This window comes from Gadus chalcogrammus, chromosome 15 (genome assembly GCF_026213295.1).
Source record: "Gadus chalcogrammus isolate NIFS_2021 chromosome 15, NIFS_Gcha_1.0, whole genome shotgun sequence".
In the NCBI taxonomy this organism is placed as follows: domain Eukaryota; kingdom Metazoa; phylum Chordata; class Actinopteri; order Gadiformes; family Gadidae; genus Gadus; species Gadus chalcogrammus.
Genome location: NC_079426.1, coordinates 15,716,430 through 15,733,358, shown reverse-complemented (window position 1 = coordinate 15,733,358; position 16,929 = coordinate 15,716,430). Strand labels below are relative to the sequence as shown.

At 44.9% G+C, this 16,929-nt stretch overlaps 1 protein-coding gene across 1 annotated transcript; it reads right to left on the bottom strand.

The window, feature by feature from the left end:
• Positions 1-4,367: 4,367 nt before the first annotated feature.
• On the bottom strand, positions 4,368-16,893 carry rel (v-rel avian reticuloendotheliosis viral oncogene homolog). Its single transcript, XM_056609671.1, has 11 exons — positions 16,770-16,893; positions 16,478-16,516; positions 15,572-15,711; positions 14,462-14,610; positions 13,561-13,652; positions 9,871-10,005; positions 8,951-9,055; positions 8,111-8,329; positions 7,702-7,773; positions 7,481-7,555; positions 4,368-7,387 (listed from the first exon to the last, which is right to left on the bottom strand). Exons 1-11 carry the CDS (start codon positions 16,774-16,776, stop codon positions 6,417-6,419), a joined length of 2,004 nt encoding a protein of 667 aa, XP_056465646.1. The 5' UTR covers positions 16,777-16,893; the 3' UTR covers positions 4,368-6,416.
• Between the last annotated feature and the right edge of the window lie 36 nt (positions 16,894-16,929).

Sequence of the window (16,929 nt, the reverse complement as noted above, 5' to 3'; positions counted from 1 at the left end):
TGGCTAAATCAAAAACTTCCTCTTAACCCAAGCCTATGAACTATACATTTTCCTGGCCAATGCTTTCCTTATCAACAATTTGAAATAGGCTATAATTGGCATACTTGTTGTGCAAGTCAAATATATCCATAAAGCAAATCTAGAAAAAAAAAGATTCAGAAAAAACACCCGAAGGCTAGGCCTATTATAGGCTACTTTGCACACTTTCAGTTATAATTTGTTTGTTCAGTGTTTGTTATCTTTTAATCATGCAGAGTTAAATAAAGAGGCCAGTGAGTATACATAATATCACAGAGTTGGACTAGAAGGCTTAAATTTTGCAATATCGAAAATAAATGCTCAATTTAACACTCTTTTAGACTTTAGGAGTGTATAAGATTGTATAACATTTTTCACATTGCAGATTGTTTAAATTTATAACTGATTTTCTTTTAGCAAAATATATCAAGTGGGCTATGCATTTAGATCGAATAAGCACTTATTATGTTCAGGTATTGAGTTACAATTAAGGGAGCGAAATAATGATTACAAAATAATATTTGTATCAGGATGAGTAGTAACAAAGTTAATCTATGAATAGCTACTTCTACATCTTTATTCTACATCATCATGATACATCATCTCTATTTATTACAGATAGACCACAAAAGCGGTTTAAAGTTGTACAAGTTGTAAAGCTTACACTTTCACATCACACTCCAATCCTGTCAACGGAAAGATCTGTATGCCTGTGTGCCGGGCTTATGACGTTGGTTTGAAAGGTAACCCCCACAACCCCACACACACTGACACGCATTACACCGAACTGTATGGGGAAGACAGCGTGTGCAGCCAACGTATGAAAGATGTGTGTGAGTGTGCGAATTCTGGGGGTCTGTGAATCACGGACCACCTGACATCACAATCCTGATGTCATCGGAGTGCTGTGGGAGGGTGTGCAGGGGGATAGGGGGCGGGGTCTTTTGCAGTGCACGGCCGCAGTAGAGAGACGCTGTATTATGTCATTGTGGTGTTATCATCGAGTAGGTGTTTCGCTTGAGTGAGGAGTGGATGCCGATCTCGTGCAAAAAGACTCTGATGTCACGAGAATGGTAGTGCATTCTTATTTCCTCGCTCTCTTCACGCCTCCTCCCAGACCTTCACGACACCTCAACTGTGACATCAAGCCGTCACAAATGCTAGGAATGATGCAGTATATGTGTGTGTGTGTGTGTGTGTGTGTGTGTGTGTGTGTGTGTGTGTGTGTGTGTGTGTGTGTGTGTGTGTGTGTGTGTGTGTGTGTGTGTGTGTGTGTGTGGGGGGGGGGGTGTGGGTGTGTGTGTGTGTGTGTGTGTGTGTGTGTGTGTGTGTGTGTGTGTGTGTGTGTGTGTACGTGTGTGTTTATGTGTGTGTACAAGACTGTGTGAATGTGTGTTAGTGTTAGACATGCATGCTTTCATTTCGATTTCGATTTAAATCTAGATATCCAAACGATGCTTTAATGCATCACCAGGGAAAATATAGCCTATAGATTTGGCCAAGGTAAAGCCCCTCTTTCTTTACCCAGTGATTGCATCACATAGCCTAAGTAGGCTATTATTAAATAGCTATAGTGCCAGGGTTCAAACATGTTTTCTCTGATCTATCTAACAATGATACATACCGGGTCTGTTGCCAATAATGTGTAAAAGACACACGTCACTGATAGTCCGGCTGTTCCGGTCAATTATCTTGTTGTGCTTCTGGGACATTCCCTGCTCTGTCTTATGAGTTGAGTCTTGTATGATAAGCCACACACATGTCTATAATTAAAATGTGCTCAATGAAGTTTGTAATTTGCAGGTAACAAGTAAAGTCAAATGCCCTCAAAGCAAGTCTTCCCCTTGCAGGTGTCTTGCCTCTGAGGCACATTTTCAGATATTCTTGATGACGGAGGGACGCGGCAGACAGTAGCCTATCAGTCACGATGCGAATGAACGGAAGGAGGATTTATGATGATGAATGAGAGAAGAAGGTGGAGGCTGTACAGCAGAGGTGGGGTTTGGCGGGAAAGAGGCGTTGAACAGGTCTAGCATGCCTCTTCCGGCACATCGTTATGAAACACTTTTAAAGGAAGAGACACCGATAACACATAAAACAGGCTAGACTGCACTCTAGGACGTACAGGGATGAACTCAGATCAGTGGCAATAACAGGCACGCGCACGCGCGCGACAGTTCAAAGTGTGGACGTCAATACATTTTTGGATCATTGAGACACAAAGTGTACATTAGGATGTCTGTTTAGCCTAATACCGCTTCTGCGGCTATTTTTTTGTCTTATTTTATGACAGGGAATAAATCAAGCGACAGGTAGCTGTTACATTGTGATCCGTTCGTTTTTGTGAATGAATTAGGCATGCATCCATAGGCTACAAGCAAGCCATCGACTTCTTAAAGTAGGCCTAAGCCCGCCAGTAGGTGTGTGTATCCTGTCAGTTGTAGTAAAATTGCAGTTATTCTTTTACCATGAACAGGAAGGAACCCCGTCTCACCAAGGTCTCCCAATTCAAGAGAAAAGTGCCTTCCAAATGAGCTGATGACGTCCTCCTCGTAGGCCACGGAAGTATTGGTACTTGACTGCAACATTTGTGAAACTGTTTTACTTTTTTTAAACAAAAAAATCAATATTGTTTAGGGTGACCTCATTAGAAAGGTGAACTGAATTGGCAGAACTCGGTTCGGCACCATCTCACCTGTCGGTTGAAGGATCAGTTTACATTGCTATTTTGTTACGGTCAATCACCAGCCCCACTATAATGAAGTCTCCAAGGTGCTCTCATCAAACAGGATGTTTAGGCCTACTATATACCAAACTGGCTGAATTCAAGCCAAACTATTAATAGGCTATCATAAGGTTTTTTGATGATGAAAGATGATGGCCAATGATGAACATGGAATTTAGTTATTTTAGGTAACAAGAAATCGAGAGAAATACGATGAGTTAAAGACGTTTTTCTGAATGAATTAGGCCTGAAAGCTGAGCTACTGTATGTGGCATCGTTAACCACGAGGCAGGAAGGAAGCTGAGTACATCCTACCAAGGTCTCCAAATACAAGAGAAAAGAGATCAAACCGACAAGTCCTGCCTTCCAATTTAACAACGTCGTGTGGCAGGAAATGGACATTTCCCTTACACCTAATGACGAAAGAACATTAAGCCAATGGAACCTGACTGAACATTGTCCTTATTCTGGTTCCACAACTGAGGTGCATGATCTGTGTAATGATCTAACCCTGAGAGCCGCGTTTCGGCAGAAATCATGTCAACTCTACAGACCAAACAGCCAAACTCCAGTCCCCTTAAAAGCGGGGGTCCGCTTCCAAGTGAACTCTGGTGCGATTCGATGTGCTCGTGATTCGCCCCAACTATAGGAAGTGAATATAAACAATGCATTCTGGGTTGAATGCTGGCCTACACTTCTGCCAATTTGAGATCGTAAACATATTCAGCTTGGTATCTGTGAACTTTGCCTAGATTAAAGTGAGTCACGGTCAGTGGGGCAATCAGAAAGCACTCATCGCAAAACGGATACTCATAAAAACGCTGACATTTTTAAATCATTCGGTGACAGAATGGTAGAAATAGTGTACTTTTTGATTTGTTTTGATAGCAAATGAAACACCCCAAGTCCGTTGTTTTTGCACCTGTATTATTGTCTGCAACAAGAAAGTTCCCTATAGTTTTCTTTCCAATAGACGAGCGGCCTGTGGTTTGTTTGGTTCGCTTAACAAAGTCCTTTGGGAACTCTACCCGGACCAAATTAGAATTTCAACATAGCACCTCCAACACTGAACCTGTTCCGTCAGGTTGCCTGACAGTCTTTGTGGTATTCATGATACAGTCTTGTATTCATGCATGCAGTCTATGAAGAGTAGGCAGGCTGGGAATATACCCCAGAGGCCTCTGATCCATGATGCCAAAAATCGGCATTTCATCCCCTGGTAGGTGTTCTTAATGATTCTTTGGTAACACTTTAAATAAAGTTAAGTCATAACTTAAGTCTGGAGGCCTTTAGTTGATGATCATTAACAAAACATTAATACACATTTGCAGATTCCTGATAACTGCTACTTAAAAGGGCTCCTATAATACCACCAGGTATGATGTTGATTAACCACACCCAACACCCATGTCAAAATTGACTCCTGCTAGTGACATCACAAGTGGGAGTGTCCACCAAGTTTTATAATTGATAGGTCAACAGTCCGTACAGTCCACTGAATAGGCCGTGCACATATTGATCCTCTGCACATGTATATGCATTTTTTGTTAATGATTAGTCATAAGGCTTATCACAAGACTTATCAATTACCTATGACTGAACATTATTATAAAGAGTTACCAATTCTGTTCAGTAACACCGATAGCACTAGGGCACTATGGAATCCCGCCGGGATGCAATTGTGCACCATATAGGTTTCCAAACCAACTCCTGGTCCACACTGTCAAACACATTTTCTAAATCTAGGAATATTTTTATATTTTATAATGATTATCCTAAAATGTGGCTATTTGAACGCCATTGGCTCACTAATCTGACTCCGGCACACTGGGTTAAATTTGAATTGGAACAATCATGTTAGTGGAGGCGCGGATCTGTAAGCGTGTAATTGACTAACTACAAACACAAAATCAGCCAGCAGTAGTAAACTCTTTCCAGTAGGAAGATAAGCAAAAACATCCTGTTTGGTGGATGTCTGTTGGATGTTATTAATGAACACTGTGTAGGCTGGCCGCTGAGGAATATCATTATTAAAATCCCCTTCCGAAAACTAAATCCACTAAAGTAGTTTCTCTTCAGCAAAATATTGGCCTAATGAAACAGAAAGTATGGCATTACTCTCCCATTTCCAGTTTTTGGTCTTCTGCTGTAGCATGTGGGACTCCTGGAGACTAGATGTCCCATGTTCCCCATGCCACCCTGCTTCCCCATAGTTTGTCAACCATTTTGCAATGTTATTACAATGCAATAGAACACTAAATAGTAAAGGAAAAGTAAAAAAAAGCAAAGTTCTTGAAGCTCCATTAAAGGGCCCTTGTTTTACCACCAGGTGTGAGCTTGATAAGCCATTACAAGAAGTTTGTAACTTGTAATGAGTGTCCATCTTTAGGAATGATAGGTAAGCAACATTTGCAACTGTCCACTGGTTAGGCTAGTTGACTGATTCTAGGTATATATCTAGGCGGACACTCCCACTTGTGATGTGTGATGTCACTAACGCACATGGAATGGCAGATTTAAAACAGGCTTGTAATGCTAGCTCACACCTGGTGATAAAATAGCAACATCTCACCCCCCCCTGTTCTTTTATAGAGCTATAATTGATGATAGACACCCAGTTACATAGTGCTCTAGTGTTATCCAAGGACATACTCTGTGAATAGGTCAAGACAAGGTTGTACGCTACCATGGATCGACGCATAGCAACACAGAGACAAGAAAATAACAGGAACTACTGGAATTAGTCATTTAACATTTATTGTGTCAAAAAGGTCCCATTCTACCAACATTTTGTCTTGAAATAAGTGCAATACATAGGAATGTGCGATTTATATGTATGCCCACTAAAAGCTAAGCAGAGTATTATGTACCTTTTTTTCTAAACAATTGAAAGGAGATTGTTGAGCAGCCGTACACTGACCAATGGCGTGAGAGATCAATTTACTAAGCTAAACACAATCCGAGTCTGTTCATAGCTCCGCCCTGCCCCCACGGTCCTGGAAAAGCCACACAGTCTCCATCAGATGCCCACAGATAGTGTAAGAACAAGGTAAAGGGCAAACAAAACAAGAGGTGTATTGTAAAGGGTTCACAACCCAATACTCTGTTGACTTTCATAGGATCGCTACGAGCACAGTGGTATGACATAGTCATTACAAAGGAAATACGTCACAGTGCCGCTGGTGACTGTGATTTCTCCCACTTCCTCATTGGAAATTTCCCTAACTTGCCGTGTTTCGAGCACGTCGGCAAGATGGCCGCTTACAGCCTGAGTGTTGCAGAAATATACAGCATATATACAAACACATAACATTTACCCAATGCGTTGTTGATATAACTGGTGGTAAAACAATGACGAAACACTATCCAAAAGGGACCAATACCAATTGTTTACCGTTTAGCTGGCTGATGTTAGAGACATGTTTTTACATCCATCCAACTCTCCCTCCTATGAGAACACACCCACCTATATGCTACCAGTACCCAGAGGACACTCAGACAGCAGTAGATTTGTATTGAAAAGATACCAGTGCTAATATGAGATTGGAAAACCTTGGTCTACCATAAGAGCTAACTGCATACATGAAAAAAACTCATCAGCCTCCAAATGAGCAACTCAAATGAGGCATTGCATTTTGTTCATCCTCAATTGTCCCCAAGTTATTTTGGTCAGTCACTTGGTCGTGTCATTGGTCTGATTGACCCAGTCAGCCAGAGAGGAGAAGTAGCCTTGTTGGGAGATGCGGCTGTTTGGATTAGGATGTTTGCAGCTATTGCCGCCGTCTTGTGCCATTGATTCGCTGCTGATGCCATTGTTCATGGGCCTTGGAAGCAGGTCAGTGTAAGTGATACCCTGACTTTCCATCGTGGGTTGTATGAAAGGAGCACGGTTGTCCTGTCCACCAGCAACCTGTTCCTGTTTCACCTGGAAACCATTATGAGGCCATCCGGCCATCAGACCCTTGATAAAATCATCTCCCTCAATCCCCTCCAAGAGGGGAAAACTACCGAGCCCTGGGTTGCCCATGCCATCTCCTGGCCCATTCAAGGTGCCCTCCATGGGGCTAGGGGAAGCAACACCAGACCATGCAGGCTGGAGACCATGGCTCTGGGCACCGGGAATGCTCTGGCCTGTGGTCTCCGTGCCGCACTCCACCCTGTGTTGTTGAAGTTGTTGATGCTGATGTTGCTGCGGCTGCTGCTGTTGCTGCTGCTGCGGTTGTTGCTGCTGCTGCTGCTGTTGTTGTTGCTGCTGCTGCTGCTGTGGCGGCTGAAAGATATAATGCTGGGGCTGGTGTAGTGCCTGGCATATCGAACCATGGAGTTCCGGATCCAAGCACAGCAAGTCCTTCACGGAAAGCTCGGGTAAGAGGTTGGTGCCAGCAGGGTAACCAGAGGCAGCATTAGGCTGCTGCGGCCTAACGTTGTGCCCTGCAGGGCTCATGGTGCAAAGTGGGTGGGCCCTGATGGTGTCCATGGAGAATGCTGGGTTGGGGCTTCGCCACGATTGGGTGTGTGAAACACCAGCGGGCTGAGGAAATGGCAACCCGGAGGTGCGTGGAGGGGCAAGGTTGAAGGCCGTGTTAAGTGCTACAGAGGTTTGGTGCATTGCCGATGCGAGGCTCCTCGGAATTGGATTGTTGTCTGAAGAAAAAAGAACGAAGACAATAGCGGGTCAAATTAAGTTGATCGTGGATGGGAGGATGAGCAAAGTACGAGCCAGGCTGAAACACTGACCTTTTCTGTGGCCCATCATGGCGCTAAATGGTACTAGTTTTTGCCGGTTGGCTGTCAAACCAGTCAGGGAACCAGCTGTAGGAGGAGGATCAAAGGGTGAGATCCAACGTATTTTACTAGTTGGGGTGATTTGGGTTCCAAACCATTGTTAACCCTGGCAACCCAACACAGCAAATGGGACACACTGACACAGGGAACTGTAAATAAACGTTATTAATTACCTGACGGATCAGACTTCTTCATTTGGAAATTATGCTCCAATCTCCGCTTCTTCTCGTTATAACCATACGGATCTGAAAAACAGTGAAATGGTTAATTTAACAGAGAGAATATATAATTAAAAAGTATATCATGACCATCAGCCATTTTATACACGAGTTTATATCATTAATTTGGACATGCGCTACCACCGAGGTGAATGTATCTGTCTTCAGTAACTTTAGTAACTAGCTACACTTTGTCTTTTGATCTAGATTTCTGACAAGAAAAAGCAGCAGCACGTAGAGAAGACAGTGTGAGTGGCTGGCAACCGCTGGCCAATAAAACACGATCCTATTTGTTTTATTCAACCGAGTGCCACGAATTAGCAACCCTGCGGTTCGTTGGTTACCACTCTCGAACACTTCCCACCTTTGTCGTCGGGCTGGTAATGGAAGTTGATGGCCTCGCTCACTTCCTGGTCAGTGGGCCGGCGCAGCTGCATCTGCACGACCACGGGATTGGTGATGGTGGCGTCGTAGTAGGGGGGGCTCTTGAAGACGATGGCCACCTGCCGGTGGACGTCCGCCTGGGAGAAGGTGCCCCTGGCCTCCCAGCCTTCTTTGGTGAAGAAGCGAACCTCGATGTCGTCTGAGGGGCGCGGGTGGAGGCAGAGAGGAAGAGGGAGGGCAGAGATGGACGAATGTGTGAATGAATGAACACAAAGATGGCTGATGGCAAAGAATGGCGGTTGAGGGGAAGGAAAATAAATGAGTGCAGATGTTAACACAAATAAAGTGATAACCAAGTGTGATAAGATATACATGTTTTAAAAAGGTCCCTTCGAGCTGAGGCCTCCTACCCACTGCAAGCCTTTTAGAGCCGGGCTGACTCCGACAGTAAACACTATATAGCAGGTCTTGAGAAACAGTCTTGCCTGGCCGTCAGGTTGTCGGTCCACAATAGGGACTAGGAACATGTGGGGGTACCTGCATTAAGCCTCTTCTATCCCGAGGTATGGGTTGGATTTTTCTCAGTCCCCCCCAAAAGAACGTGAGTCAAGCCTGATGATGCCAAATTGGTTTAAAGAAATCTTTGCCCTCGTAACTCTGAAGTGGGCTCGGATGACAATCAGAGCCCACTTCAGAGTGACGTCCCCGACACACCGGCGCACACTCACGTTGCCCTTGCTGGTTGGAGCGTTAAATCAACTTCCTGCCCCGCCCCACCAAAATCATTTTTAATGGCTGATCATTGGGTTAGATTGTGTACCTTTTTGAACTTTGTCACACAGCAAGAAGATCTCATCTCCTCCCCTAACGGCACCACTGTTCCTGTTGACTCGACAGATCCTCAACTCAGCCGTATTTGGGGCACCTGAGGACACACACACACATTAGATCCAACATCGTCTTCTGATAGCTCAGTATGTCTCGAAGGCAGCCTTTAATGGTCATGGACGACAGTTTATAGAGTGATGGGTTACAGATTTGGTTAATTAGACAGCAGCCTGCGTGTATAATTGTGAAAATGATCCGTGAACACGAAGATAAATTCATTATCTTTGGGTGATACTTTCACCAAAAAGGGAGTGTAATAACAACAGCGCTTTCGGTTTAGAATTTAAACTGATCGAGTCACATGATGGCTGCTAGAAAAGAGGAAGTGCACTATGGTAACAGGGCAGCTTGTTGAGTGAGTGCAGAGAACTTCCCCTTTCTCTTTGTGTGTGTGCGGAACAATGAACAGCCTCTGTCTGTACAACAGTTGAGAATAAAGCTAGCTGCTAATCACCTTAGAGCCATGTGCTATGGACATGTCTGGTCATTTTTGGATTATTGATTAATTATGAATTGAGCAATAATGAAGGCTTTCTGGTCTTGAATATATATATATATATATATAGCATAGATAGATATAAATTTTTTGTGATAATACTGTATATGTAGTAGATTTTGTGATCTTATACGGTTCTGATTTACTAATGGTCTTTTCTCAAACTTTGTGGAGAAAAGACCATTGAACAACAGATTAAATAAATTGTAATATTCTGTTCAAATCTACCAACAATTGGTGTAAATGGCAGTGATGCAGATCCATCACCACACAGGTGGGGCCTGCATGTCTCAAGCCGAATCTCATTGCAGGGCTGACCAGATGACGCGGGGGGGGGGGTTAGCGTGGCCACTCACGGTTGTCGTAGATGGGGTTGGTGACGAGGGGCTTGATGGAGTAATGTCCGCTCTGGTCCTGGAGGAACACCTCGATGCAGAGACGCACCACGTTCAGGTCATACTCCTCGGTCTGCACAAGCTGCTCCTTGGGCACTGCACACACAGAGACACAAGGTCAATATAGCAGAGCTATTGAATACTGATTAGGTTATTTCATTGATTATGGTTTGGAGTCTTGGATATTATCCCCGACATAGACGAGAGTCTGACAGACTGACTAGCTGTCTGGTTTGGTGGGGGGGGGGGGGGGGGGGGGGGGGTGAGGGAGGGGTGGAAGGCTACCCTCATGCAAACTCAACCATGGCTCCCCATCAAATACGTCACGCAACGGCATAAGCCTACACACAGCAGTTAGTAGTATGCAGCCACCCCAGCGAACCCACACACACACACACACACCACCTGCTGAAGATGCACACATGCACCTCCCGCCGCAACAACAGACACCCACACAAACTAAGTTTCACATCCCACTGACTTCCTTCAAATCTCTGCATCTTTGCTCTCCGCTCAAAAAACTCAGGGTTAAACTCAGACTTGCTGTGCGGAGTCCCGGCCCACCACCTACTGAGGCGACCACGTCACTCCTCCTCAGGTGGAAACTGAGCACACGAATGCCTGCGTCGGAGAGGACGTGCATGCCTCCTGTGGAGAGGATTCAGGGGTTAGGGAGGGGGAGTAGAGAACATGACCCCGGACTTTCTACCATTCCACCTCACCAGCACCACCATCAACCAAACCACGACACTGACCCCTCCCGGAGTAAAAAAGACAAAGCGGACTAACTCTAGAAGATATCTGTTTATGTCTTTGGACTAGTATGTGAATGGCTGCCCTAGTTACCAATAAACTGTTGTTCCTAATCCCCTCCCCTCCTCTCTAGAGAATATAAGTGCTGTGCCTCTTACTGTTGCCTGTACCAAGTTGCACCGTCTTCAAATGGTGCTTACCCGTATTTCTACTTTGTGTTTGGGTGATAGGTTCAAGCTTGCATTTGGCAACGACAACGGTGGAGAAAGTGAAAGGGAGGGAGAGAGAAGAAGATCAAATATATGGTCGGAAAATATATTGACACCTCTTGTTTTGTATGAGAGTTGAAGAGGGGGGGGGGGGGGGGGGGGGGGGGGGGGTGAGAGAAAAAGAGCAAAAGAGTGACAGTGACAGAGACAGAGCGACAGAGAGAGACAGAGAGAGATCACCTGGCTGTTTGTTTGTGTAGCATGTTCAAGTGCGTTGGCCATGGGTTGGAAAGAGTGTGAAGGTGTGTGTGCCCACTTGATTTGCATGTGCATATCTATTGGTATTAATATGTACCTTGAGAATGAGGCCAAGGGAGAGAGAAAAAACTAGAGTGGGAGACGGGTGTCATACACAACCACTACAAGTTCTACGACATGACTCACCCAGAATGTGGATGAGTGCTAGACCAGTTCAGTCCGGTTAATCAAGCTGAGGGATGGACATCATGTGAATAACATTCATCTATCACCTGAGCTGCCATAGCTACAATAATCACCAGATTGGATCATATTGCCTGCAAATTAGATGCACTGTAATACAGTTCAAGCAGTCATATTGTGTTGATATTTCAAAATAGATTTCTAAGTATAGTGATCATTGTTGTGGTAGACTGCGCTAAAGAGTAATGAGGAGACCAGAACCATATCAGCCCCAGAGCCATATCTGATGATCCTTTTGGGAAAGGGTTCATAGGATTTCAAAGCCTGAGGCCATGTTGTGGACCAACATAAGACCAAGCTCGCTGAAGCACTGATGCAAACTACAAACGTAACGTTGGTGCTGGTGACTGACGGAACACTCCAACACAAACGTGTACAGACACAAACAAAAAGATGCAGATCTCTATGCTCTGGTTAATGATGAGAGAGACTGTATGAGACTCTTTCTGCACACAGGAAATGCGAGTTTCACAGCAGAAGTGAAGTAAGAATAATAGTGGGCTACAATAAATCTTGCTGAGAAAATGACCTACCAATCTTTCCGCTCGCTTCTGTTCTCCAAATCTCTCATAGCACGAGGGACAATAAACATGTGGCTCAATTGATTGTGGGATTTTATATAGACAATATAGATTATTCAAAATAGTAACCTACAAATGATTGAATGAACAAAGAAACAAATTGGCTCTCAATGCGTACAACCTAATCAAGATTGATACTCTCAACAGATCTGGGTACCAGATCACTGGGAAGACAGCTTTGAGTGTTGCACACTGTACACATCCATCACATTAGCATTAGAAAAGCAATAATAATAATAATAATAATAATAATAAAAAAAATCCTTACAAAAACAATAGGGATCCAACCTGTTGGCTTGGACCCCTAATAAGGGGCGGGGTTGAATAGTGCTCCAGCTCTACTGCTGCAGTCTCACACAAGGAACTTGTGACATGGACAATGAGGAACCACGTATAACTCTCCTGGATTACGAAACAACAAAGAACCAAGATACTAAATCGTCCATCCCACAAAGCACAACCATGGGCTAACCATAGTGTGTGTGTGTGTGTGTGTGTGTGTGTGTGTGTGTGTGTGTGTGTGTGTGTGTGTGTGTGTGTGTGTGTGTGTGTGTGTGTGTGTGTGTGTGTGTGTGTGTGCGCTCGCACACACGTACGTTCCTCGCCCTCTCAACCAAAAAAAACGTAGCCGAACAACCATGTCATTTCGCCAAAGAAGAAGGCCTATAAAAGTGCCGTTGCTGTAAATATGGGGAAGCCCCGCGTTGCTCTGCCTCCCCCTCCCCCGCACGCTAGGCTGTTAATGAATGCCGCGCTTCCAGCTCTCCGGTGGCATCCAGCGCCGCACTGGATTGAGCAACGTCAAGATGGAATGGGGAAGTGGAGCCCAACTCCTGTTAGTACATGAGGGGCGGCCGCCGCCACAGCCATCTGTCTGCACCACACGCCGGGGGGGTGAGGCAGGGGGCTGCCCACTGAACCACCACTGCTTTCAGACGCACAATTTTCCCCAGCATGGGAATCATACGCAAGGCCAACTACATAGAAACAAAATGCTCAAAAAGCACATTTTCAACCATTTTCGTTCATATTTGTGTGAGGAAGGTTGATAGTTAGCTAAATAAATAAATCTTACTACTATAAAAGCAGGCCTGTCGCACCAGTCATGTGTGCATGTGCCAAGCAGCCTGCAGCTCACACACAAACACACACGGAAACGCACACACACACACACACACACACACACACACACACACACACAGACACACACAGACACACACACACACACACACACACACACACACACACACACACACACACACACACACACAAACCGCACAACAAGAGAAATTGCGATAAAAGAAGGGAAGAGAAAATGTCTCACCTTGACAAGCAACGGCAGGTCGTTCTTTTTGTCACATAAAAACCGTTAAATTCAGACATCGCGCCGACCGGCATATCAACACACGTGTGACGCGATCTTAAAGAGACAGTAAGATCGCGTCACACGTGATAGTCAGTACCTGACAACCCTCACACCATTAAGGAGGAAGACTATTTAAAGCTACTGACAACTGAAATGTCTCAGACCGATGCATTTGTGCAATTCTCAAATGGGAGATGAATCGAGCGAGCGAGAGAGCGAGAGAGAGAGAGAGAGAGCTTACCATGAAAAGGGTTGATTCCTCTGGTGATTCGCTGCATGATGGCCTCCTTCACCTCCCTCCTCCTCACACACTGGATGCCCAGGTTCTGGAAGCTAGCGCCGGAAGACACAGACATCTCTTTAAGTACAAGTTGGCTACTTCCACAAACACCCCACATACCTTCCCAAAACCCCATGCAACATCACTCAATCTTTTAATGGCAAAGTCGGTTTGGTTTTGGAATAACAAACTAAATCGATTATGTGGTTTGTCTGAGTACCAAAGGGTAAACTGCGGTACCAAAAGGTTTGGGTTTGTTACTGATGGTTTAAAACATCCCATTCCTTTTAACATGGCTGTTTTAACTGTATTTGAAGTGGAAACCACTCCATACACCGCTGTCCCTATGCTACATCATACCACATTTTTTGGGAATACATAACCGAATATGTGGCATTTATCAATTAAATTAGTTGTTATTGTAATTGATCAATTCATTAAGGCTAAGACTGATCTCTGATGGTATCAGAGCCAATATAATTTGCGATAAACGTAAACACGACATGCGTGACTGAGTACTCCCACACACACACACACACACTCATCCTTCTCTCTCTCTAAAACAGGCAATGAGAGCGATGATGTGACTTGGGGAATTCCCCATTTCAAACCTCGTCACTGTTGAACTAATAATGTGTAGATGTGTGACATTGTTTGTGTGTGCATCATACGTCTGTCCATATTTTTCAAGGTAAGCCTTTGCAGATGTTTCACATGTCTCATCCAAAATTGTTCTTTTGAATGTTCAAATCCTTGAGCCCGAATGTGCTCTGATAAGACTAATGACAGCTTTTCTCCTTGAAAGGACAAACAGGGAATGCTACTGAAAAGGACGGTTACAGAGAGAGTTGGGGGTACTCACGCAATGACCCTGCGCTCCGGCCCGAACTCCGCCTCGTAGTACCCTTCCTTGCAGTCCTTTCCCACCAGGTCGTGGGGGTGGGGCCGGTAGGGCTCACTCTTGGTCACCAAGGAAACACGCACCTTCCCCTTACCACAGTAATTCAGGATCTACACGAAAGAGATCGGTCGGGTTCGGTTAGGACACAGCAATGCATTTTTAACTCGATTTACATAATAGCGACTCATATGACTTGCATTGAGTTATAACTACACTAAATCATAAAAGGTAGGGATGCCCTATATAAATCAGGTCGAATGAAGGATCGGACAATGATGAGTAATTGGATTATGCTTTACTCCGCTAATTCATTTAACGCAGAGAGAGCTGATAATTCTAAGCCCAATATCGCTCTATTGTCTTCACTATAGGGCTGCACACTGCGGTCATACTCGTCTGACTTTTACACCTGAGTAGAGCCATGCAGTGAGGGCGTAGGAGATTAGGGAGCAAAACACCCAACAAGTAATCGACAGTTTGGTATTTTTTCACAGCTAGGGAGAAGAGTTCTTAACTAAAACTTGGGTTTAAAACAATAAGAGATTTACCTTGGTTGGTCACAAACTGGAGGTCAATAACTTATCGATTAACGGCCAGATAACGAGGCAGATAATTAACAGATATCTTATTGGTTAAAAACATGTGACATGTGTACCTAACAAAAACAGAGGAGTGGGACACAAGTCAATAAAGTGCCCAGCTGGGCAGTGTTTGCAACAGGTGATGGTAGATGCAGAGGCGGCCTACTCCCACTGAACTTGTGAATGTATCTATTAAATTACATCGCAATATAAACTTCTTAGTTGTACGTGTGTTATGTGTAGAGAACCCTTCTGATCATGCTGTTGGTGGAAAGGTGTGCACCAACGGTGTTGGTGCCAATTAAGGTGTTCCCCATAATGGGAGGACGTGATTAATCAACAGGATGCAGTTAATCATGAGGGCCATCCCAGTGAGCAAAGCCTTAAGAGTTTGGAATCGCACCCACCTGCAGAACACCTGTCTGTGTGTGTCCCCAGGAGGGTGTGTGTGTGTGTGTGTGTGCGCGCGCGTGTGTTTGTCTCTATCTACCTGGATACTTGGGTAGGTCCTGTTGTTGTCAAAACTCCGCTCCCCGGGGATGCTTCCAGCGGAGCGACCCTCACACTTGTACCTGAAGCGCATGCCTCTCTGCTTGGGCTGCTCAAAGATCTGGACCTCTGGTACAGCCACTGCAGGGAACCAGGAATGGTGGAAGACCGCCCGTTAATCATGAACCTCTTTGCGTAGTAATTCAAATGTAATGGCCACGAGTAGGCCCAGTGCACCGTAGTGTTGGTTATGATTGTGGTTAATGCCGTGGTGAGAGATATGATTCAAAATAAAGACGCAGGATAGTGTTGGGCTAGAGCTAATTAAAGTAAAAGGACAGATGTTTCCCTCATGCATGGCACTTATTTCAACTCCAAGTCTGACAATGGTGACACCCTTCCATTAAAACAATGCTGTTTTACGCGTTTAGTGCCACTGCCACTACGCTAAACCTTGGCACAACGCTTCTAAACCAGGTTACATTCAGGAAGAAAGGCGCAAAGCCAAACTGGCATGCAATCCCTAATAGACATTTAGGCAGGGCCGCCGTAAAGGGGTGAAAGGTGATGACGATTCTAGGGGCCCACAGCCCAGGGGGGGCCCATGGCAATAAAAAAAAAATAAAAATAAAATAAAATAAAAAAAAAGTAACTACCAGCCCATAGTACTAGGCCAGCCCCCCCCCCCTCCCCCCCCCCCCCGTCAACAATTGCTCCTTCCTTGGCCCCCGCACTCCCACCTGCTCACCCACCCTTGTCAATAAAAAAAAACCTTTGTCGCGAGCCTTCCATTAAAATAAATGAGGAAGTAGAAAGCAAGAAGTAACGACCACGAAGAGGGGAAACGGCCAGCGATGTTCGCCAGCGTTCACATGACATTTGAAAACTAACATAAATGTGGACTTACTTGTATGTTGGTTGTCCCCCAGCAAGGGCGGCAGATGAGCTGTGGAAGGGAAGCGAGGGGGCGCGTTTTAGGCAGGCTCTGAGTCCAAGTGCGCTACTAACAGGGACAAGATGCTCTTCTAATAAAATGGTCATTTAAAACCGATAAACAGAGGGTTTTTTTGTTCGTATATTTACTTTGGATGTAGTTTGTAATTCAATAATGAATACATGTATTCAGTTCTCTCCCTCTGCAGTCGTAGACCGAAGTCACATGCACTCCCTCGTTCTCAATTTAGAGAAGTTGTACTCACCGTCCATATTGCGTTATCTCGACACAGACGGTTGTTCTTTCCGGCTCCCCGAGCAGAATGAGTGTCAATGTGTGATGAAATTAATATTTGTTCTGAGCTCTAGAGACACGTCTGGGAATTCCCCCCCCCCTCGTCCCCGCCCTCGAACGGAGCGGACCAA

Excerpts from the sequence above, each read along its gene's own strand:
- rel (XM_056609671.1), bottom strand. Across the intron at positions 15,712-16,477 it reads GGGGGACAACCAACATACAA|TGGCTGTACCAGAGGTCCAG; the intron begins GTAAGTCCACAT and ends GGTTCCCTGCAG. Across the intron at positions 14,611-15,571 it reads GGACCTACCCAAGTATCCAG|ATCCTGAATTACTGTGGTAA; the intron begins GTAGATAGAGAC and ends TCTTTCGTGTAG.